Source organism: Ipomoea nil, unplaced genomic scaffold, assembly GCF_001879475.1.
Source record: "Ipomoea nil cultivar Tokyo-kokei standard unplaced genomic scaffold, Asagao_1.1 scaffold0706, whole genome shotgun sequence".
Classification (NCBI taxonomy): Eukaryota; Viridiplantae; Streptophyta; class Magnoliopsida; order Solanales; family Convolvulaceae; genus Ipomoea; species Ipomoea nil.
This window is the reverse complement of record NW_017617134.1, coordinates 438,763-462,383: the sequence shown is the minus strand read 5'-3', so window position 1 is coordinate 462,383 and position 23,621 is coordinate 438,763. Positions and strand designations below refer to the sequence as shown.

The following is a 23,621-nucleotide window of genomic DNA, read 5'->3' as shown; positions in this document are numbered from 1 at the left end:
CTGCACGTAAGTAAAAACAAAAAGGGTATTGTACCCTTTTTTGTTTATTTTATTTGTAATAATTTTACTTAAAACGAAAAAGGGCCACATCGTAGAATTCAAAAGGCATGCGTGCCATTCCATCTTCCCAGGAAGTTTAATGCTTTGTATTTAATTAAGCGGCCGCTCAGTTAATTATATATCAGGTAGTGTCCGTGTTGGTTCTACTTTGTACTTTCTCCATGGAAGCATCTTGTAAGCAGAGCTCTAATACCATGGCGCAACCAAAGCAGGAAGAGGAAGATGAAGAGGTTAGAAACTGAACCATTTGTATTGTTGTTTTCTTCAGAAAATCACAAGTTTCCCCCAAGTCATATCTGTTGCAGTTTGTAATGGTTCTAAGTGCTCTTCTCGTTTTCATGCTAGCATAATTTTTTTGCAGATAAACATATGCGTGAAGATAATTAAAACTCTGAGTTTACAGATTAGTAAATTTGAAACTGTTTTGGGACTCAAAGCATTACTGTGCAATAAGGAGGGAATACCAGAGCGTCTTCAGGAGCTGTTTGTCAACGGCAATCATCTCAAGGATTACCATTTGACACTTATTGATTATGGAATCTGCAGTATGTAACGTTTATCCGTTACTATTATTATAACATTAGGATAAGTTATGATAATATTCAGTATTTGATATGTGGTGCAACACTAATAACCTAATAGCTAGACTACCATTATGATTAGGAGTCTGGTTAGGGTTTAGGAGACCTAAAGACAATCAACCACAATGATGGCCAGTGGTTATATAAGGTCACTAGTCCTCTCACTGCTCACATTACATACCTCATACACCATCTAGAGAGAGCTGAGTAAAGCGAGAGACAAAATACTCATTATCTCTGCAGCAGTCCGGATCGCTCAACCGTAACAGAAACTATGGCGGGAGGTTAGTCGATCCTATGATCACATATTCTTTGATGCATGTGATATTTTAGTCTAACAGTTGGTATCAGTCGCCATATATAATCTCTGTCTGGTTCGTTTCGTTTAATTGCATATATATAATATTTGCATATGTTGTATACGATTTTGTATAATTGAGATACATGTGTAAATATTCTTGAGTATGCAATTAAATTTTCTGGACTGCTGAAAATAATTTTCCGCATTAAGAATTAATTAAAAAAAATTATTATTGGATAATTATTTTGGCCTACTGCTTCGCCATTTTTTCTCATGCCGACATCCATTTTTTCTGTTGGCGCTGCTTACGGTAGAAAATTGAAGAAGATGATGATGTTATGTTAATGGGCCAGGTCTGGCCCAATTTGGGCTAGACCTGGGCTCATTAAGAAAAAAAAAGAAAATTATAATTTTTTTTTAATCTGGGCCTGTTATGGTTTTGGATCAAACCTGAATTGATATTTGGACTACATCAATTCATTCAGATTAACATCTTCATCATATTTGGACTTCTTCTAATTAAATTATCCAATTGAAATTTTTTTATTAAGTCTATTATTAAATTATTATTCAACTTTGAATAATTATTCAGTTTTAATTTTTCAGTTGAATTTTAATTTAATAATGTTTCAGATTAAATTGTATTAAGTGTTGCAATTTAATTATGGAGTATTTTGTGAGTAATATGCATAATCTGAGCATGCTATTTATCTCCTTATTGCAATAATTATTTGACTGTTATAATTATGCATGTAGAAAAGCATGTTCATTAAGAAAAATTTAGAGCCTTTTAGGTCTGAATTATATGCTGATTATGCATGATTTAGTGCCTTTAGGTGAATTAGTGACTTTCAGGTTAGATTATGCATATTATTACTCAATCTTCAGTCATTACTCCACTCGTGTTTTATAAAGTTCCTAAAGCACATAAAGTACATAAACAATTTGTAGTTTACCCTATTTAAAGCCTTATCCATAGGTAAAACTACACTCTTTAGATCTCTCAAACGATTTTACTTCAAAAATGAGAACACATGAATTAGGGAAGTTTCTTGGGAGGAATACTAGTTCTATGGCCCTGGCTTAAAAGCCTTGTTGCTACTAGTCCCCTTGCGACGCTACTCTGTCTAAGGAGTTGGTTTTTAACCGAGCTTCGTCTCGACCAACTTTCCTGGGAGTATACCTAAGGATTGTCTATCATATTTTGGTTTAATCTGTTTGTTTATTAGGTTTTCTTGCTAATGTGATTATGTTCTTTGGTTAATTAAAGAGTAGCCACAACATCTTTAATTTTTCCAAAATTACATATTAAGTTTTACTCACATAAAGTTAATGCAAGAATATTGTAATTCACTCTGCGTGATATGGCAAAGTTTAGCCCACAGGCAATTTTGTTATATTTGTAGGGTTAATTAGGATGAAATACCATGCTATGATCATAATTTGCCCACAGGGATTATGTATCGGCATATAGTTTTGGTAGTTTTGTCATTAAGGGTGGAAAAATTGAAATCGCACCCATTCCGTTTCCACCATTCGGTTTTGGTAAATTCATTATGCGTAAAAATTTAGCCCACAGGCAATTTTTATGGCATCAGAATTTATCTTTTGCATAATTTTACATTGGTAATATTATGTACTTCAGTATCTCTCTCTAATTTTGTGCCTCGAAAATATTCTAACCAAGCTTTCATTTCTTTTACAGTCACTATTCCAATCACTCAATCAATAACAATTGATATTCCTATCCTTAATTATGACAATCACAAAGAGTGGAAAGACGCTGTTTTATTGAATTTAGGAATATTGGGGTTTGATTATGCTCTTCGCAATGAGAAGCCTCCTGAGCTTACTGCGCAAAGCACTGAGGAACAAAAAACGTTATACGAGCGATGGGCAACAGCTAATCGTTTGGGCGTATTCCTCATTAAGTCCAAAATTGCCAGAGAAATTCGTGGTCCCGTCGATGAAGTTGAGGAAATTAAGTCATTACTCAAGGCCATCGATGATCAATTTGTTGACGCGAATAAATCTTTGGCAAGTACCCTGATAATGAAGTTTATCAATATGCGTCTTTCCACTGTCAAGGGAACGCGAAAACACATCATGGAACTCAGGGACATTGCGGCACAATTGAAGAAGTTGAAAATTATTCTTCCAGATGCCTTTGTGGTGCACTTTGCACTAAATACCCTATCTCAGGAATATAGCGCGTTTAAAATTGCCTATAATACACATAAGGATGAATGGTCTATCAATCAATTGATTACCATGTGTACTCAAGAGGAAACGCGACTTGTAACTGAGCTTGGGGAAAGTGCTTTTATGGCCACAACAAGGCCTAAAAGAAAATCTGGAAAGCCTAAGGGACTTACCATAGCTGCTAAGGAGAAACTAACCCCGAAAGCAGACATTAAGAAGATACAAAAGTGTTTCTTTTGCAAAAAGAAGGGACACATGAAGAAAGATTGTATCAAGTTTCAAAAATGGATGTCCCAAAAAGGTAACATTTCATCTTCTTTCGTTTGTTTCGAATCTAACATGTCAGAAGTTAATACTAATTCCTGGTGGGTTGACTCTGGTTCAACAATCCACATTGCAAACTCTTTGCAGGATATGACAAAACTGAGACAGCCAACGGGAACTGAGTGTAGCATCTTCTCTGGAAACAAGATTGCATCACCAGTCGAAGCTGTCGAAGTTTGCAATTTAGTTTTGGACAATGGTTTTGTAATGACGTTAGAAAAGACATTTTATGTTCCTAGTTTTCTAGGAACTTAATTTCAGTATCTAGACTTGTACCCTTCGGTTATTCTTTTGAACTTAATACCAATAATATCAAGTTATTTCGTTATTCTACTTGTGTTGGTACTGGTACATTGTCTGATGGTCTTTTCCGTCTTAAATTAAAGAATGATTCAGTTTACAATTCTTTACATGTTCAAAACGGCACCAAACGGTGTAGTATTAACGACAATTCCTCAATGTTGTGGCATCGGAGATTAGGTCATATTTCCCTTGAGCGTATTAAAAGGTTGGTAAAGGATGGAGTACTTTCTACTCTAGACTATACTGACTTTGAGACTTGCGTTGACTGCATTAAGGGTAAGTAGACAAACAAGTCAAAGAAAGGTGCCAATAGAAGTACAACGTTGTTGGAAATTATTCATACTGACATATGTTGTCCTGATATGACAATACCTGGTCAGAAATATTTCACCACCTTTATTGATGACTTCTCAAGTTTTTCCTATGTGTATTTACTTCATCATAAACATGAAGCATTGGATGCCTTTAAATCATTTAAAGCTGAAGTTGAAAACCAATGTAACAGGAAAATACACATAGTTAGGTCTGATAGGGGTGGTGAATACTATGGTAGATACAATGAGAATGGGCAAGCACCTGGTCTATTTGCTAAGTTTCTTCAAGAGCATGGGATTGTTGCCCAATACACCATGCCTGGTTCTCCGGACCAAAATGGTGTAGCTGAAAGAAGAAACTGGACCCTTCTGGATATGGTGCGGAGTATGCTTAGCAACTCTAAGCTTCCTAAGTCGTTGTGGGATGAAGCACTTAAGACGGCAACGTATATATTAAACCGTGTTCCAACCAAGGTTGTCCCTGAGACACCGTTTAAGTTATTCAAAGGTTGGAAACCGAGTTTGCAACATATGCGTGTTTGGGGATGTCCGTCTGAGGTGAGGATATATAACCCACACGAGAAGAAACTTGACCCAAGGACGATTTGTGTTTTCTTTATTGGATATGCACAATCTTCTAAGGGTTATAGGTTCTATTGTCCATCTCATACTACTAGGATAGTGGAATCAAGGAATGCTGAATTTCTTGAAGGTGACTTGATTAGTGGGAGTGATCGGTTTAAGGACTTAGTTCCTTCTTTCGATCATATTGACTCTCACCCTTCTACGTCATCTGGTGGTACTTATCCGCAGTGCTCCTTTAGTTCTGCCTGCAGATATACCACCTACCGTTCAGATTCCATAAACTGTTGAGGATCAACCTTTGGAAGAACCAGTTCAGGACTTACAGCAACCGCCTGAACTAGATTTCGAACCAATGGTTGAACCAACTCAGGATATACAGCAAGATTCTGAGCCGATGCAGACTGAACCAATTCAAGAACTGCCACCAGTTCCTGAAGAGGTAGTTGACCTGCAGCCTGTGCAAGGCGGTGGAGGTCCAACCTTAAGACGGTCTACTCTGATAAGGCGATCAACAGCTCCAAGTTATCCTAGTTATTATGTTTCGTATCTACAAGAATCTGACATAGGGGCTGAAAATGATCTTGAAACATTCTCTCGAGCCACAAATTGTACACAGTCTGACTTATGATTGGAAGTCATGAAAGATGAAATGAATTCCATGAAGGACAATGGAGTTTGGGATCTTGTTGAGTTGCCTAATGGGGCCAAGGCCGTTGGTTGTAAATGGGTCTTTAAGGCTAAAAGAAACTCATTAGGCAACATTGAGAGATACAAGGCCCGGCTTGTTGCCAAGGGATTTACTCAAAAATAAGGAATCGATTACAAGGAGACCTTTTCTCCTGTATCAAAGAAAGATTCACTTCGGATCATTCTGGCATTAGTTGCACATTTTAATCTTGAGTTGCAACAAATGGATGTGAAAACCGCTTTCCTAAATGGTGATCTAGAAGAGGAGGTTTATATGAAACAACCTGAAGGTTTCTCTTCTAGGGGTGGTGAGCATTTAGTATGTAAGCTTAAGAAATCCATATGCGGTTTAAAACAAGCCTCCCGTCAATGGTACATCAAGTTCGATGGGGTAATTTCTTCATTTGGTTTTGTTGAAAATCCCTCAGATAACTGTATATACCAGAAGGTGAGTGGGAGTGAAATTCGCTTCCTTGTTTTATATGTGGATGACATCTTACTTGCCACCAATGATAAGGGGATGCTTCGTGAAACAATTTCTTTCTAAGAACTTTGATATGAAGGATATGGGTGATGCCTCTTACGTTATCGGCATTAAAATTCATAGAGATAGGTCCCGGGGTATACTGGGTTTATCTCAAGAAACCTATATAAACAAAGTTTTAGAGAGATTTCATGTGCAAAATTGTTCATCTAATGTTGCTCCCATAGCTAAGGGTTAGACTTTTGGAGAGCTGTAAAGAGGGTTCTAAGGTATCTAAGATGAACCAAAGGTTACAAGCTTGGGTTTAGGCAGACGGACAATTTAGATGTTGTCGGTCATTCAGACGCGGACTTTGCTGGCTGTGTTGATTCTCGGAAATCAACATCAGGGTGCGTCTTTATTATGGCCAGTGGGGCTATCTCATGGAGAAGTGTTAAACAGTCCTTAATAGCTACTTCTACCATGGAAGCCGAGTTCGTTTCCAGTTTCGAGGCAACTTCATAGGGTGTTTGGCTAAAGAATTTTATCTCTGGGCTTAGAATTATGGATTCCATATCTAAGCCATTGAAAGTTTACTGTGACAACTCAGCTGCAGTCTTCCTAGCTAAGACCACAAAAGTGGGAGTCGAATTAAGTACATCGACATCAAGTTCTTAGCAATTAGGAATCGTGTCAAAAATAAAGTTGTATTCTTTGAACACATTCATACTGAGTTGGTGTCAGCAGATCCCTTGACTAAATGCATGCCTTCAGTTAAATTCAAGGATCTGGTTCAGAAAATGGGACTTTTTCCCACTATGGAATTTGTATATACATTCAGTTTAAAATTCTTTGGCATTCAGACATTTTCTCAATTAAGTGTGTACACCTTCATTTGCTTCATATTGATGAGAAAATGTACTTCAGGGACTTGGAATAAACATAAGGTTTATTTCGTTGGGTTTTGTTTCCTAATTAAGTGCTCAATGGCAGTTTGCATTTGATCATAACGGATACTACTCGTGCTAATGAGAACATATCATTATGGTTGGTGTTTTTCTGTTATTGAATGGTAGTGCTTGCACCAAGTGGGAGAATGTAACGTTTATCCGTTACTATTATTATAACATTAGGATAAGTTATGATAATATTCAGTATTTGATATGTGGTGCAACACTAATAACCTAATAGCTAGACTACCATTATGATTAGGAGTCTGGTTAGGGTTTAGGAGACCTAAAGACAATCAACCACAATGATGGCCAGTGGTTATATAAGGTCACTAGTCCTCTCACTGCTCACATTACATACCTCATACACCATCTAGAGAGAGCTGAGTAAAGCGAGAGACAAAATACTCATTATCTCTGCAGCAGTTCGGATCGCTCAACCGTAACAGAAACTATGGCGGGAGGTTAGTCGATCCTATGATCACATATTCTTTGATGCATGTGATATTTTAGTCTAACACAGTAACACCACTGTGAGTGCATACGTTGGAAATTCGGAGGTACTGACATTGACTATCAAGATACCATGCAGGAATATAGATCTTGTCGTTGAAGTGAAACCTCAGGCTACGGTCCAGAATATCAAGGCTCTGATTGAGGATTCCAAAAACCTCGGCTCAGATGAGTTCAGTCTGGTTTGTTCTGGGAGGGTGTTGGAGGAGGAGAAGACTCTAGCGTTTTTTGGCATTACTAGTGGATCGACGCTTTACGTGGTGTTAAATCCTAGAGATGTGTTGCAGGTTTCAGTGAAGATGTTGAGTGGAGAAACTGTGAAAATAAAGGCGAGGGCGTTGTATACAATACTGGATGTAAGAAGTTTGGTTGAGAGCAAAGTTGGTTATTCAGTGGGGGTTCTCAGCTATGGTGGAAAGAAGCTCAAGGATTCAAATTCGGTGTTGCATTATAATATCAAAGATGAATCCATCTTAGAGGTACTTCCACCAACTACTAAATGTTGTAACGATAATGAACTTTCGATGTTGAAACGCAGGCGGGCCTTGTAGTAACCCTCAAGGCCGGGAAAGGTTTGTTCAATGTTGGTGGTACCGGTTTGAGTGAGAGGGAAGGGAAGGGACAATTATAGCTAGATTGCCAGGGTTATTGTACCTTTGTCTCCTCAAAATTTATCTAAATAATTTAGATAATTTTATTAGTATTTTAATTTGTCCAATTAACATATATATTACATCATTACAATTTACATCTTCTAGTCTAGAGAATACAAGGTGAAAAGAAGCTGAAGGATTCAAAGACTGTTGTATTATAAGATCAACGATGAATCCATCTTAGAGGCGCTTCCACCAACTACTGAGATTTGAGGCAATTGGCAATTTGCAAATGCAGCAACTTAGGTTGAATCCTGAAGGGAAAGATTTGTTCAAAGTTGCTGCATTTGCAAATTGCCATTTTTTTAAACGTAAAGACTGTTCGCTAGCACAGTCGTTTACTTTTGTCACGAGTGAATGATTTGCTGCTGATTATTTTATTAACCTTTTCTGTTCATTTTAAAGGGATGGACCGATGGAAATTTAGTATTTTTTTCAAAGTTCTGGATCCCATTGGTGATAGCCCAAAGGTGATTGGAATACTTAAGAACCAATTTTAAATAGTGCAGTGGTTTAATTTACTTGAGTTTCTTGATCGAGTCTATAAATACTTTCCTAACCTTAATACAATTGTACAGAATCTCTAAATAATAATATTGATTAAAATTACACTATAAATACTTTCCTAACCTTAATACAATTGTACATGAAACATGCATCATTATTTCTACAAATAATAATATTGAAATTGCACTATAAATACTCTTTTAATCCTAACCATTTTTTCATGGATTATTTTCTGTTCTTCTTTGATATTTATGTTATTTCTCCTTATTGTTGATATTGTTGATTAATAGAGTCTGTGTTCGTCTTTGCCTCCGATCTATCCCCCATGACGTTCGAGGAAAAGCTCTATAAGGCGGCTCCGCTTGATGCACTGTCAATGCTCCACAGGACAATGTTGAACAAGTTAGTTCTCATTAAACATGTTTATTCATCTTGCAATAATATTTTTTCCACCTTACTTTTCTTAATAGTTAGTTTCGTCCAAGGCATAACACCATTGCAAGCTACATCTTCGTCAAATCTAGAAGTCATTTTGGTTGATGAAAGCACTCCCAACATCAGTCTTTAAAGAGACTAACTGTGAACTCTTCATCATCTTCAAAAAACGTTTGAAGAATCCTAAGATCGAACCCAATAAATGAGAATCTTGGCCGATTGGTTTTTGATGGATGACAAAGAATGTGTATTTTTATTCTGGACAATCAAATTTTCTATTTTCGCACCATTAGACTGTGATTTTGTTTTTCTTTGTTGAAATGAATGCAATCTTTATTTTATTTATTTCTTTTTCTTCAATGAACTGGGCAACTGGCCGTTGCGCCGTACATGTTTTTTATTTTATTTTATTTTAGTTTTTTTAAATTTAATTTAACATGCACTTTTATTAAATCTATTTTTTATTTTTTATTTTCTATTCTTTTATAATTATTAATTAAATTAAAATTTTATAATTATCAATAATATTATTATTAAATTTATAATTATCAATAACATTTGATCAATTTTATAATTATAATTACAATTATAATTTTTTGAATGATAATAAAGAAATAACTAAAGGGGGTGTATTCAATCATAACTTTTGTAGAGTTTTAAAGACTTTTAAAATGATAGATTTTAATAAACTTTGATTGACTTTCATAGAGTCGTTCAAAACTTTTTAAAACTTTATAAGACTCTATAAAAGTCTATATAAAAAACATTCATAGACTTTTATCAATTTTTTATTTTAAAAAGTCTACAAAAGTCATTGAAATTCTAAATTGAATACATCCTTATAAACTTTCAATGATTTTGATTCTTATCATTTATATATATAATTTTTTTACAAAATATTTATAATATATCATAAAATTTTCTTATTATATAGTTCTTCACACACATCAACATTCTCAACATTATTATTTATCTCCATAGTATGTAGGTTGAGACTTATATGCTAATTACTTATATATATTATTAATAAACATAAAAAAATTTTATTTCTTTAGAAATTCATAACAATATTGAATAATAAAATTTATAATAAAAGAATTGATCAAATAAAATATTTAAAAATATTGCGAACAATTATTTACAATAAGAGACTCCGAACAACAAGACTCCGAATTGTTGTTGTGAACAGTAGTTCGCTATTTGTAGTAACTTGTTAAAAATAGGAAAAATATATATTACGAATATAAACATAAAAAGAATAAAAATCAAAATGTATAAGTATTTATATGAATATTATGAAACATATAGTAAAATTTGATTATGAAAAATTTGCTTTATTCATGTATTTAGGGAGAATTAGAGAAAGTTAGGGATAAAAAATTCATTGAAAAAATAAAAATCAATATAAACAAGCAATAATGAAGTAAAAATAATATTATTTCGAATTTTTAGAGAAAGATTGTAAAGTTTAGGAGAGAGAAAAAAAAATTGGTAGAGTTTTAGGTATGAGGAAAATATGGGATAATGAAGAAAAAATTAATTTTATTAAATTTATTAGATAAGTTTATAAAGTTTAAATAGGGAGAAAAATAGAGTTTAAATAGAGAGAAAACATTCAAATTTGTTAGAAATAAAATTTTGAAATCTTGGGATTGATGGTTGGATTTCAACTATTTATATTTGAGAAGGAAAAGTCTACAAAAGTCTACAAAATTTCATAACTTTTTGAATACCACGTGACTTTTAAAGACTCTCTAAAAGTTTTAATCGACTACCACACGACTTTTAAAGACTCTTTAAAAATCTTGATTGAATACCGCCTGACTTTTAAAGAGTCTCTAAAAGTTTGAATTGAATACCCCCAAACTTTTAAAGTTCATAAAAGTCTTTAAAACTCTATGAAAGTCATGATTGAATACACCCCCCTAAATAAAATAGAGGATAGTAAATTGATGGTTTCACAAAAAAATTGAAAAAAAAACTTCAAATTAATATAGAGAAAAGTGTATTACCCAGAATTATTGTATGAATGAGAAAATAGAAAACAATATATATATATATATATATATATATATATATATATATATATATATATATATTTACCAATTTTTTCTCTCTAGGGTTTGCTAGAGTTTTCTCCTCCCCTAGGGTTTGCTAGGTTTCCGACGGTTTCCTACGTTTTTTCCGGTGATCATCACTGTTTGGCGACGCTAATGAGTACGCTGAGTTGGAACTGCCGTGGCTTGGGTAATCCACGGACAGTTCGAGAGGTGGTGGACATGGTGTCCAAAAAGCAACCCGACTTTGTATTTCTAATAGAAACTAAGGTAGCGCGAGATCATGCTGAGCGTCTTCGTGTTACGATCGGTTTCGAAGGCTTATTTTATGTTGACAATGATGGTTTGAGTGGTGGATTAGCGTTATTGTGGAAGAAGAATAATACGGCGAGACTCCTTAGTTACTCAAGAAACTACGTTGATATTGAGGTAACTATGACAGGTAATCCGGCCTGGAGAATGACGTGTTACTATGGTTATTCGGACCGTAATAGGCGTGCTGAATCATGGGATTTGTTAAGAATGTTGGCGGCAAAATCGAATCTCCCGTGGGTGGTGGTGGGGGATTTTAATGATTTGCTATACCAGTATGAGAAGAGAGGGGGAAATCCACATCCGAATAGCCTTCTTCGAGGTTTTGGGGAGACGATTGAGGATTGTGGATTGGCCCAGTTGCCAATGATTGGATACCCATATACCTGGGAGAAGGGGAAAGGGACTGCAAACTGGATTGAGGAGAGACTTGATAAGGTCCTAGTAACGAACGAGTGGCGCAATATAATTCCCCATGTAAAGGTTATGAATTTGAGAACCAGGAAGTCAGATCATTCAGCCATTTTTTTCACAGTTCAGGAGGAGGTAGGGAGGGATGGGGTTAGAAGAAGGGGTTTTAGGTTTGAGATGGCATGGTTATATGATGAGGGATGTAGGGGTGTGGTGGAGCAGGCGTGGCAGGAAGGGAGAGGGCAGGGTTTACAGGGTTGTGTTCAATACTGTGGAAACCGGTTAACACGATGGGGTGGGGATCGGTTCCATAAGTATGGGAAACAGATTGTGCAGCTGAAACGGGATCAACAACGTTTGAGAGGATGCACTGACTCGGCCTCTCTTGTCGAGTTTCAGCGAATAGAGCAACTTCTGAGTCGCACTGAGGCCCAGGAGGATGCATACTGGAGGCAGAGAGCCAAGCAGCACTGGCTCAAGGAAGCTGACGCCAATACCAAATTCTTTCACAGGTATGCCTCTCACCGAAAGAAAAAGAATACTTTACTTAGATTAATGAATGACAATGGGGATTGGTTGGAGGGGGATCCCATGAGAGATATCATTCTGGACTATTTTAAGAATATTTTCAGCTCTGGGGGTCCGGGAACTGGAGATGATTTTTTTGGGGGGATAGAACCCAGGGTATCACAGGCGCAGAATGACTCACTATTACGGCCATTTAATCTGGAGGAAGTAAAGGATGCATTGTTTGCAATGTATCCGGATAAAGCACCGGGACCGGATGGAATGAATCCGGGTTTTTATCAGCATTTCTGGGATGTGGTAGGAGGGGATGTTGCGAGTTTTGTGCTAAACTGTCTTGAATCAAGTGACCTCCCGTCTGGCTTGAATGAGACAGATATTGTGTTGATCCCTAAAAAGAGTAATCCAGAGTTAGTAACTGATTTGCGCCCTATAGCACTTAGCAATGTCATTTACAGAATAATAGCTAAAATGATGGCTAATAGAATGAAGCCTTTGATGGAAGGAATAATATCTGAGACACAGAGTGCTTTTATCCCAGATAGATTGATAACAGATAATATTCTATTAGCTGCAGAAGTGGGGCACTTTCTGAATCGAAAACAGTGTGGATTGAGGGGCTGGGGTGCACTTAAGCTGGATATGGCTAAGGCGTATGATCGAATGGAGTGGCCATTTCTCCGTAATATGATGATGGCATTGGGTTTCCATGATAGATGGGTTGATTTGATTATGAAATGTGTGACCACAGTCTCCTATAGTATTCTAATAAATGGCTCAAGGAGTGACCCAATAATACCCACGCGTGGTTTGAGACAGGGAGACCCGCTATCCCCATATTTGTTTATTATCTGTGCAGAGGGACTCTCGTTGTTACTACAACAGGCTAACAGAGCGGGATTAATTCATGGATGTAGGGTAGCAAGAGGTGCCCCTCAGATTTCTCATTTGTTTTTTGCGGACGATAGCCTTTTATTCTTTAAGGCTAATGTGGAAGAGGTTAATGAGATAAAGAAATGCCTGACTGTATATGAGGATCTATCGGGACAGGTGGTTAACTACCACAAGTCGAGTATTTGTTATAGCAGGAATACGAGTAATGTGGATAGGGAAAGTGTGGCCCAAGTTTTGGGGGTGGAGCAGGCACCAAACTTTGGCAAGTATTTGGGTCTACCTTCGTTTGTGGGTAGGAATAAAAAGGCAGCTTTTGCATATATTGAGGATAAAATACGCCAAAGAATTGGGTCGTGGAATAAAAGGCTATTGTCTCAGGCAGGGAAAGAAATACTGTTGAAAAGTGTGGCACAATCTATGCCTACCTTCTCAATGAGTGTTTTTTTGCTACCTATATCAGTATGCACGGCTATAGAAAGAACGATGAATAGATATTGGTGGGGTTCTGGGACGGACAACCGAGTTCACTGGAAGGCTTGGGACAAGCTATGTGTTCCTAAGAAGTATGGTGGATTGGGTTTTAAGGACCTACGTGCATTTAATCTAGCTATGTTGGGGAAACAGGCATGGCGAATGCTCACTAAGCCTGATTCCTTAGTAGCTCGTGTTTACAAAAGCCGATATTTTCCCAGGGATACTTTCTTTGATGCGCAGGTAGGAAATAATCCCAGTTTTTGTTGGCGGAGTATAATGGCATCAAAGAGCATAATTTGTAGTGGGGTCAGACGAAGAATTGGGAATGGGGAAACTACATCTATATGGACCCATCCATGGTTACTGGATGACCAGGACCCTATGATACAAACAGAGATGCCTATACAGTTACGAGAGGCCAGAGTAGTGGGGCTAATAGATCAACAAACTGGTACATGGGATAATGAAATTTTATCAGATTTATTTCAACCTACGGATGTCGAGAGAATTATGAGAGTACCTGTATCCCGGGATTATAATGATGCATGGTATTGGTACGGGGACCCGAGAGGATTATATTCTGTGAAAAGCGGGTACAGACGATTGGTGGGAGATTATGAGAATAATCAAGGCCCCTTTACTAATTGGTTAGCTTTATGGAGACTAAAAATTCCACCAAAGTGGAAAATGTTCCTCTGGAGAGCTATTTGTGATATTTTGCCTACAACTACGAACTTGCTTTTAAAGAGGGTGGAGGTGAACCCATATTGTGCTATGTGTGGGATATCACATGAGAATACAATGCATGCATTAGTCTTGTGTGATTTTGCAAGAAACATTTGGGATCAATCCAACCTTACAATCCCCAATATTGTCACGGATATTTTTCATGTTTGGTTTGGGGAACTTCTAAATATTTTAGATTCTGATGGAATGTTATATGCAGCATCAATTCTATACAATATTTGGAAAGCTCGAAATGGTGCAGTTTGGGAGGCGTTTTTACCACGCCCGGGGTCCCTACTCAGAGCCGCAGCGGCAGCCAAGACCGCATGGACTCAGTCCCGCCCAGCCGTGGCTGCCACTGCCACTGCTACGCTGCCGACAGAAAACCGCCACGCTGCCCAGGCGAGTCCCACCGCCGGCCGCGGTGCTGCCGACGCCGCCGGATCCTCTGTGCCGCCAGTGAGAAGATGCAGGGTCGATGCGGGATATCTACACGAGACAGGGAATGCAACTGTAGGGGCCGTTTTATTAGATGGAGATGGAGCCTATATCTCGGCACTAACCGCGCCGCTACCGGCCTGTACGTCACCACTTATGGCTGAGGCTTTGGCGTGTAAGGAAGTTTTATCATGGCTAAAGGATCGAGGTGAACAGAATATTGAGATCTACACGGATTGTTTGACACTACAACGCTACCTTACATCATCAACCACTGCGTTTCGCTCTTACGTTGGCTATGCCATTGATAGCTGCAGGCAAATTGCCGTTTATTTTCACTCATGTTCTTTTAATTATATTTCTAGATCGGACAATTATTTAGCTCATGCTTTAGCCACTACGGCTTATCAGCAACCTGATACTATGTACTGGGATACTCACCCACCAGACATTATTTCAGCATTTTTCTAATGAAGCACCGCAGAAAATTTTCAAAAAAAAAAAATATAGAGAAAAGTATTTGTGATTGAGTGAGATAGCTACTCATAAGATAAATATTAGAGCCCACAAAAACCTGAGAAAAATCCCAACTATTGAGGATGCGCTAGAGCCCTACCTGCTCCAGTGCTCCTCTTATCTTCAAAACCAGAGATCTCAGCGATGGCATAGAGACAAATTAGCAACGATGAGTAAATAGTTTTCGGAGCTAGAGGAGTTTGTTGGAGTAGTTGTACTGTTGTTCGCTGTTCGTCGTTGGGACGCTTGTGTCTTCACCGTAACAGTGCTTTCTTTTTCGGTAATTTCAATTGTGTTTAATTTGTTGTTCGCTGGTTTTCATTGATCTTAGAAGTAGAAGCTGTATAGCATGAATTGTGTTAAATGAGGTTAAGCTTAGTATATATAATAAGAGGTAGTGTCTGTAGGTGTTGGTTCTACTTCAATTCGAACTTTCTCCATGGAAGCATCGATCTCTAATCCCATGGCTCAACAAGAACAGGAAGATGAAGTGGTTTGAAATTAGTACCATTTGATTGTATTGTTGTTTTCTTTCATTTAGAAAAAATTCATATCTGTTGTAGCTAGATTATGATGGTTCTATGTTTAACTTTTTGCAGATAAACATAAGCGTGAAGATAATTAAAACTGTGAGTTTACAAATTAATAAATTCGAAAGTGTTGGAGAACTCAAAGATTTAGTGTCCGCCCACGAGGGAATACCAGAGATTCATCAGGAGCTGTTTTTCAACGGCAATCATCTCAAGAATGAGAAGACGAGGCTTTTCGACCATGGAATCCGCAGTAACAGCACTGTGAGTGCCTACATTGCAAATTCGAAGCTGATGTCGTTGACCATCGAGATACCATATAGGAAGGGAAGGTTTATCATTGAAACGAACCCTCAGGACACGGTCCAGAATGTGAAGGCTGTGATTGAGGACACAGAAAACATGGGGTCAGATGAGTTCAATCTGGTTTATCGTGGGAGGGTGTTAGAGGAGGAGAAGACTGTAGCGTTTTTGGGCATTACTAATGGATCCAGGCTTTACGTGGTGTTAAATCCTAGAGATGTGTTGCAGGTTTCAGTGAAGATGTTGAGTGGAGAAACTGTGAAAATACAGGCGAGGGTGTTGCACACAATACTGGATGTAAGAAGTTTTGTTGAGAGCATAGTTGGTTATTTAGTGGGAGATCTTAGTTATGGTGGAATGAGGCTCGAGGATTCAAAGACAATTTCGTATTATGAAATTAAGGACAAATCCATCTTATTGGTGCTTCCACCAACTACTAAGGGTGTCTTTAGTTCATGGGATTAGCTAGGAGGAATGTGAATCAAAGTTATTGTTATTGTTTAGTTGACAGGTTTCTTAAGACACTATTATGGGATTTGATTACCCTTAATTAGAAAACTCATCTGTTAGTAAAATAAGGACTTCACTCCACTATTCCCCTTCATAATTTGGTAATTTGATTTTTAAGTTTGAATTATTGCTTTTGTATTTTTATTTTTTGTTCATATTGGTGCTTGAATGTCTTTATATTAGAATAAATTGTCTTGATTTGTTGTTCTTATATTTTTAAAACCTTTATTCTCATTATAGGATCATACATACCAAACAACAATATTAGTAATCATTCCAATTCAACCCTACTACCAAACATGCAAAATACTTTCACCAAAACACATTACTATTTACCAAGTATTTGATTTAGAGGTTGGATCAACGGATTAGAGGCTTCGAACTAGGGGTGTAAATGAGCCGAGCTGCTCGCAAGTCGCTCATGAGCGGCTCGGTCAACGCTCGGCTCGAACTCCGTCAAAATCGAGCTCGGCTCGAGCTCGAGCAGCTCGTGGATTAAACGAGCACGAGCCGAGCTTAGGTATTGTAGGCTCGCGGCTCGACGAGCCGTTCGCGAGCCTTATAATATATTATATATTATATATAATATATAATATAATTATATTATATTTAGTATATAAAAAATAATAATTAGGGGAGGGAAATTAAAATATTTTAATAATTATGTATGGATAAAAATAATAAAACAAAGTAGTTTAAATTTTAAATCAAACAGGTCAAATTTGAGATCAAAATTGAGCTCAAATTCGAGCCTAAACTCGAGCTCGAATTCGAGTCTGAACTCGAGCTCAGGTTATGGCTCGAATTCGAGCTCGAGTTTGAACAATCGAGCTGCTCGAGCTCGAGCTCGAGCAGCTTGACAATTGCCAAGCTCGAGCTCGAACATCAATTCACAAGCTCGAACGAGCTCGAGCTCGAGCTCGAGCAGTGCTATCATTAACGAGCACGAGCATGAGCCTACCTAAGCTCGGGCTCGGCTCGACTCGTTTACACCCCTACTTCAAACAAATGTTGTTTAACAAAGAGTAGAAGAAGGATAACGGTTGAATAGACGGATTTTAGAATCCTTGTACAACCAAAAATTGGTCGGAAACCATGGATTATTGCTTCGATTTCTCAGATTCGAACCGAGAGCTGGAATACTGGAATAGAGAGCGAGAGAGAGGGGGGAGGAGGGCTGCAAGTGATGACAACATATGACTTTTATACTCCAGTATGTTGGGTCGGGTTGCATTTGGATCAGGCAGCATCATCTCGGTTATGGGACTGAATCTGTTCTTCTAATTTGGACGGTAGAGATGAATATATATATATATATATATATATATATATATATATATATATATATATATATATAAAAGCCTAGAATAATTAGTTATTTTATGTGGACTGGACTGATTTTTTTAACTTACAAATTTAGGTTATAATAGGATAATTACTTATTACTTATGTTATGTGGATTGGATTATAGTATAAAATGTAAATCGGCTGGAAAACTTTATTATTATTATTATTAGTGATGTTACTATTGTATTATTTTTATTATTATTAGTATTAACATGTACTATATTATTCATAATTTATACATTTCAGTTAATGTTATATAGTTTATTCAAACTATAATTAATGTTTTTAATATTATAAAATTAATGTATAATTTTGAAGATTAATTCGTATATGAATTTTGAGGATTAATGCTTAATCAATCGTTTTTAACACATGATTTGACAATAAAATTATTTAAGTTTTATGCGGTGCATCTTTATGGATGGAATGCTATAATTAAGCATTAATCCTCAAAATTCAACAATATTTAATAAAATTACAAAGTTTATCATTTCAAATTTATTACGTTTTCAAACTATATATTTTTCCATCTTATTATATTATACTGTATATTCTATATACTATATATATATATATATATATATATATATATATATATATATATATATATATATATATATATATATACTAGTTTTTTACGCGCATTGCGCGATTGGGATAATGCCCAATATTTTTCTTAAATAAATATTTTAAAGTATATTAAGACAAGATTATATTGGAATTGTTCATGCATAGATAATTGAATGTTGAATTTGCATATTTAAATTTTTTTTTTGAATGCGCATATTTAAATTGATAATTCTAAGTTTACAAATGCAAGATAATATAATCAAGATTGATTATAATTGTCAATAAAATAATTGTATAAGTATCGTTGAAACCAAATACGAGACATATGGAAGCGCAAATAAAAATTAAAGCATAAAATATTAATTATATACTAATATTGTTTAAGACTTTAATACTAGAATTAGATTAATGTTGTAGTTATAATTCTATATTAGAATTAGACTAACAGTGAATTAACGGTACTTAATGGAAAAGTTAACGGATCGAATAATCATATAATTGAGGATAAATTAGGAAATCTCAAGGAAAAATTAAAATCTGAACAATCTGAACTATTCATTTGATTTAATAATTTGACGGTCATTTTTTCTACCCAATGTTTATAATTAAATAAATATTTGAAAGTATATCAATGCAAGATTATATATGAGAAGTTCCACATAAGTAATTTAATGTCTAATTTGTTTATTTAAATATGTAATTTATAGTATATGAATACAATGTAATATAGGAGATTCATTATAATTTTTACTAAACTTTTTTTAAATAGTATCCAAGTATTTTTGTTACAAAGGGTTCTAATATATTTAACGAATGCACATATATACAAGATCATAGAATGAATCAACGGTACCAGTCATTTAGGTGTTTTGCTCAGTGTTCATTTAGTTCAACCATTATTGTTAAATAAATTATTATGGATAAAGAAATTCCTAATTTAAGGAATTTGGATGTAGTAAAAATTTAAAAATTTTAATTATAATATAACCCAAATATATTGAACGATTGGTAAATATGATGTAACCCAAAGATCGAAATGCTAAAGAAAGTGTTTTGGTTATTCAACAGTTTGAAGCAACAATTTGTTCCAAACCACTGAAAATACAAACATTGCAATTTACAATATTTTCACTTAGCGTTTTTGAAAATGATTTTCCTAAAACACATCTATATTTTTAAAAAAAATTATTATTAAAACAATTATTATTATTATTATTATTATTATTATTATTATTATTATTATTGTTGTTGTTGTTATTGTTGTTGTTGTTATTGTTATTGTTATTATTGTTATTATTGTTATTATTGTTATTATTATTATTATTATTATTATTATTATTATTATTATTATTATTATTATTATTATACCATTAGGTCATTTTAAATGTTAATTTAAACAGCTAATTTTTTCAAATATCTCTTTACCAACCGTTGATATAATTCGCTGGTCAAATCCGCTAACTGCTGATTGTCAAAAGGATATTGCGAGTTAGTTTCTCATTCCAATTTATTGTGTGATTTGAATACTCTATTTGTCAACAAATCTCTCAAGTAGTTATATGATTGGCTTTATTAATTTTTTTTTCATGTTATTAATAAAATAATTGGTAAATAAATATATAACATTATTTTGTATTATAACTTTGATATTTAATTAAAAAATAGTGCACAAAAAAGATAATAGACAATGTAGTGAATATAATCAATCGATGAATTTGAATATAAAGAATTTTTACATTGGAGAAAAATAAAGACAATATAACTAATTAAATTATTTCTCTTAATTAATTTATTGATAATGAATAAATTTTTTTAATAAAAACTATGTAGCGAATATAATCAATTAATGAATTTGAATTTTGAATGTAAAGAATTTTTATATTGGAGAAAAATAAAGACAATATAACTAATGAAATTATTTCTCTTATTTAATTTATTGATAATGATTTTTTTTTTTTGAATAAAGGCATTGTAGACACATAATTCTAAATTAAAGAAATGCATATGTATTATTTTTTGTTGTAACTACTAAATTATTATTTAATTTAATAAGAGTAAAATAGAGTACTAATTATGCCAACTTTGATTAGGATGAGATTCGAACCTAAGACCTTTTTTATTGAAATCAATGAGTAACTTAACGGTGAACTAACAGAAATTAACGGAAAAGATAATATTTAACGGAAAAGTTAACGGATAATCATATTCATTAAGGATAAATTAGGAAATATCAAGGAAAAATTAAATTCTGATCAATCTAAGCCATTCATTTGATTAAAAAAGTTGACCGCCATCTTTTCTATCCATTATAGGCCTAACTCTCTTGGGCTCTTATTAGTATAGTATATATATATATATATATATATATATATATATATATATATATATATAGTCGTGCATCGCACGGGTGCAACTACTAGCTCTATAATAAAGCAACAACTTCTTGCAAATCAATTTCCCGCCCAAATAAAACGCTGCCGTTTAGAGCCACAGGACAATTCTGGTCGTATTAAATGCTATTCACACTCTTGGTTTCAGATTCTAAGGAGGCTTAGCCGAAATAACTCTTGATTTTAAGAATAACTTTTGATAGTTTGTTAAATTAAACTTAATAGATTAACAATAACGAAGAGGTAATAATCTTCTTCCAAAAGGCTGAACCCCAACCCTAAGGGCCCCCCACACCCCGACCTAACAGAGGTAATAATCTTGAATGGGTTAATGGATGTTCTATGATTTATTGTTGTGGAGTAAAATAATATTTACATTATAATCATATTTTATATTAAAATATTAAAGGTTATAATACAAAGTCTTAATTTATGAAAAAATAAATTGTTTTAGTAAAGAAATAAAATTTGGTGTAATTGATTGGAGATAGAAAAAAAGGGGAAAATGACACTTTTTACCCCTGAGTTATATACTTATAGCACTTTTTCCCCCTCAATTATTTAGGTAAGCACATTAGCCCCTTCAATTATTCTAAAAGTGGTGCCTTTTCCCCCTAATATATTAAATTGACATTTATACCCTTAAAGTAAACATTTTATTTATTTTATTACTCCAACAAATTATTGCTTATACGTAGGGATGACCACGGTTCGGTTTGAATTGAACCGGATACTAAAGCAATCGAATTAATAGTTTACGGTTATAATTCAGATCTAGAACACAATATTTAAATGTCAATTTATTAAAATTATGTATCAAAAAAATTGAATCTTGAACCGTGAACCGGCGGTTCTGGATCTTATTCGCGATTTTGAACCGTCTTTATTTTAAAATTTTATTTTTTATTTTAAAATAGTCTAAATTCAACAATAAATGTATTTTATTTTTTCAGTTCGGAACATGAACCGTCCGTTCCGGTTCACGATTTTAATAAACTCTAAATATCGAATTTCGATTCTAAATTGTAATTGGAATATTTCGGTTTGGTTGCTATAGTGTTTGTTTAGTTTGAACCAAATTATGGTCATAATTTGTTGGAAAAAAAATAAATTAAATATTTAGTTTAAGGGTAAATATGTCCATATAACATTTCAGGGGGAAAAACAGCCACTTCAATAATTTAGGGGGAAAAAATGCTATAGGTATATAACTCAGGGGGAAAAAATGTCATTTTCCCGTAAAAAATGATATAAGAATATATAAGGAATATTTCCTATGATGCAAAATTTGATGTAGAGGCTTGGAGATGACAATCGTTATTGTGTGGACTATAGTCCACACAAGCTATGTGGATCATATTTTGTATGTTATAAAATAATGTATATTTCGTACAAAAATAATGTACTTTTAGAATATTAAAAATGTACTTTTGTATTAAGAGAAATTACATTATTTGAATACTACAAATATATTATTTTTATAATATACATTCTGTACAAAAATAAAGTACGTTTTAATATATTAAAAATGTACTTTCTTTTATGTACTTTCTTTTTGGAGATCTTCTAAAGTATTTAGGCTAACTAAGAATCTACGCCTAAGTGGTGTACAATCAGAGGTCGAAGCTAAAGAGATTGAAGAGTTTGCAAAATGGATAGCTAATATAGGTGATGGAGTAGTTGGTAATTCAACTGATAGTGAAGCAGATATTACAATTCCAGATCACTTATTGCTCAAGTATGACGATGATCCTACTGCTGCAATTATTGATAGCACATTCCCTTTGTTTCGACGCGGTATATGTGATCTGTCATATCTTAAGAACATTGTTATTTTGACTCCAACATTGGATGTGGTAGATAACATTAATCAATACATGAATGATCATAAAATTACAAAGTTTATTATTTCAAATTTATTAGGTTTTCAAACTGTATATTTTTCATATAATTATATTATACTGTATATTTTATATACTATATATATAGCCGTGCTTCGAACGGGTGCAACTACTAGTTATAATAGAGTCAGTAATTCGTTTATTTTTTTTAGTACTATGACTTAGTATTTGTTTTATAAAAGTTTTTACCTTTATTTGATTTGTAATAATTTTAATTTAATTAAAGGAAAGGGGCAACATCGTTGAATTCAATCGGCATGGCGTGCCATTCCATCTTCCCAGGAAGTGTAATTTAATGCTTTGTATTTTATTAATCGGCCGCTCAGTTTCTATATAATAACAGGTAGTGTCTATATTTGCTCTACTTCAAACTCTTTCCATGGAAGAATCGTTTCTGCGGAGCTCTTCTCCCATGGCTCAACAAGAACAGGAAGAGAAAGATGAAATGGTTTGAAACTAGTTCCATTTGATTGTATTGTGATTTTCTTTAGAAAAAGTTATATCTGTTGTAGCTAAATTATGATGGTTCTATGTTTTTTGCAGATGAACATATGCGTGAAGATAATTAAAACTGTGAGTTTACAGATTAGTAAATTTAAAACTGTTGGAGACCTGAAAGATATTTTAGTGTTCAAACACGAGGAAATATCTCCTCTGGTTCATCAGGAGCTGTTTTTCAACGGCAATCATCTCAACAATGACAAGAAGGCAATGGAAGGGGCAATACTAGATTGCCATGATTCTTGTACCTTTAATTTGTCTCCTCAAAATTTATCCAAATATTTTAGATAATTTTATTAGTGTCCAATTAACCCATATATTACTTCATTTTACATCTT

General features: G+C 34.5%; 2 protein-coding genes across 2 annotated transcripts in view; both read left to right on the top strand.

Moving 5' to 3' along the window:
* Positions 1-23,621, top strand: part of LOC109176376 — an 83,164-nt gene that overhangs the window by 6,447 nt on the left and 53,096 nt on the right. Inside the window, exons 2-7 of the mRNA XM_019325817.1 lie at positions 4,056-4,063; positions 15,324-15,511; positions 15,626-15,724; positions 15,831-16,506; positions 22,454-22,737; positions 23,126-23,217. Of these exons, the coding sequence (XP_019181362.1) occupies positions 15,671-15,724; positions 15,831-16,506; positions 22,454-22,737; positions 23,126-23,217 (1,106 nt within the window). The 5' untranslated portion in view covers positions 4,056-4,063; positions 15,324-15,511; positions 15,626-15,670. The remainder of the gene's footprint in view (positions 1-4,055; positions 4,064-15,323; positions 15,512-15,625; positions 15,725-15,830; positions 16,507-22,453; positions 22,738-23,125; positions 23,218-23,621) is intronic.
* Positions 148-23,575, top strand: LOC109176525 (polyubiquitin-B-like). Its single transcript, XM_019325985.1, has 5 exons — positions 148-290; positions 422-603; positions 7,291-7,879; positions 14,301-14,307; positions 23,488-23,575. The coding sequence occupies exons 1-3, from the start codon at positions 222-224 to the stop codon at positions 7,832-7,834; spliced, it is 795 nt and encodes a 264-aa protein (XP_019181530.1). The 5' UTR covers positions 148-221; the 3' UTR covers positions 7,835-7,879; positions 14,301-14,307; positions 23,488-23,575.

Bases quoted from the DNA above. Each gene is read 5' to 3' on its own strand.
- LOC109176525 (XM_019325985.1), top strand. From the start codon at position 222: ATGGAAGCATCTTGTAAGCAGAGCTCTAATACCATGGCGCAACCAAAG. The intron at 291-421 runs GTTAGAAACTGA...ATTTTTTTGCAG, and splicing joins AGGAAGAGGAAGATGAAGAG to ATAAACATATGCGTGAAGAT. The intron at 604-7,290 runs CAGTATGTAACG...TTTAGTCTAACA, and splicing joins CTTATTGATTATGGAATCTG to CAGTAACACCACTGTGAGTG.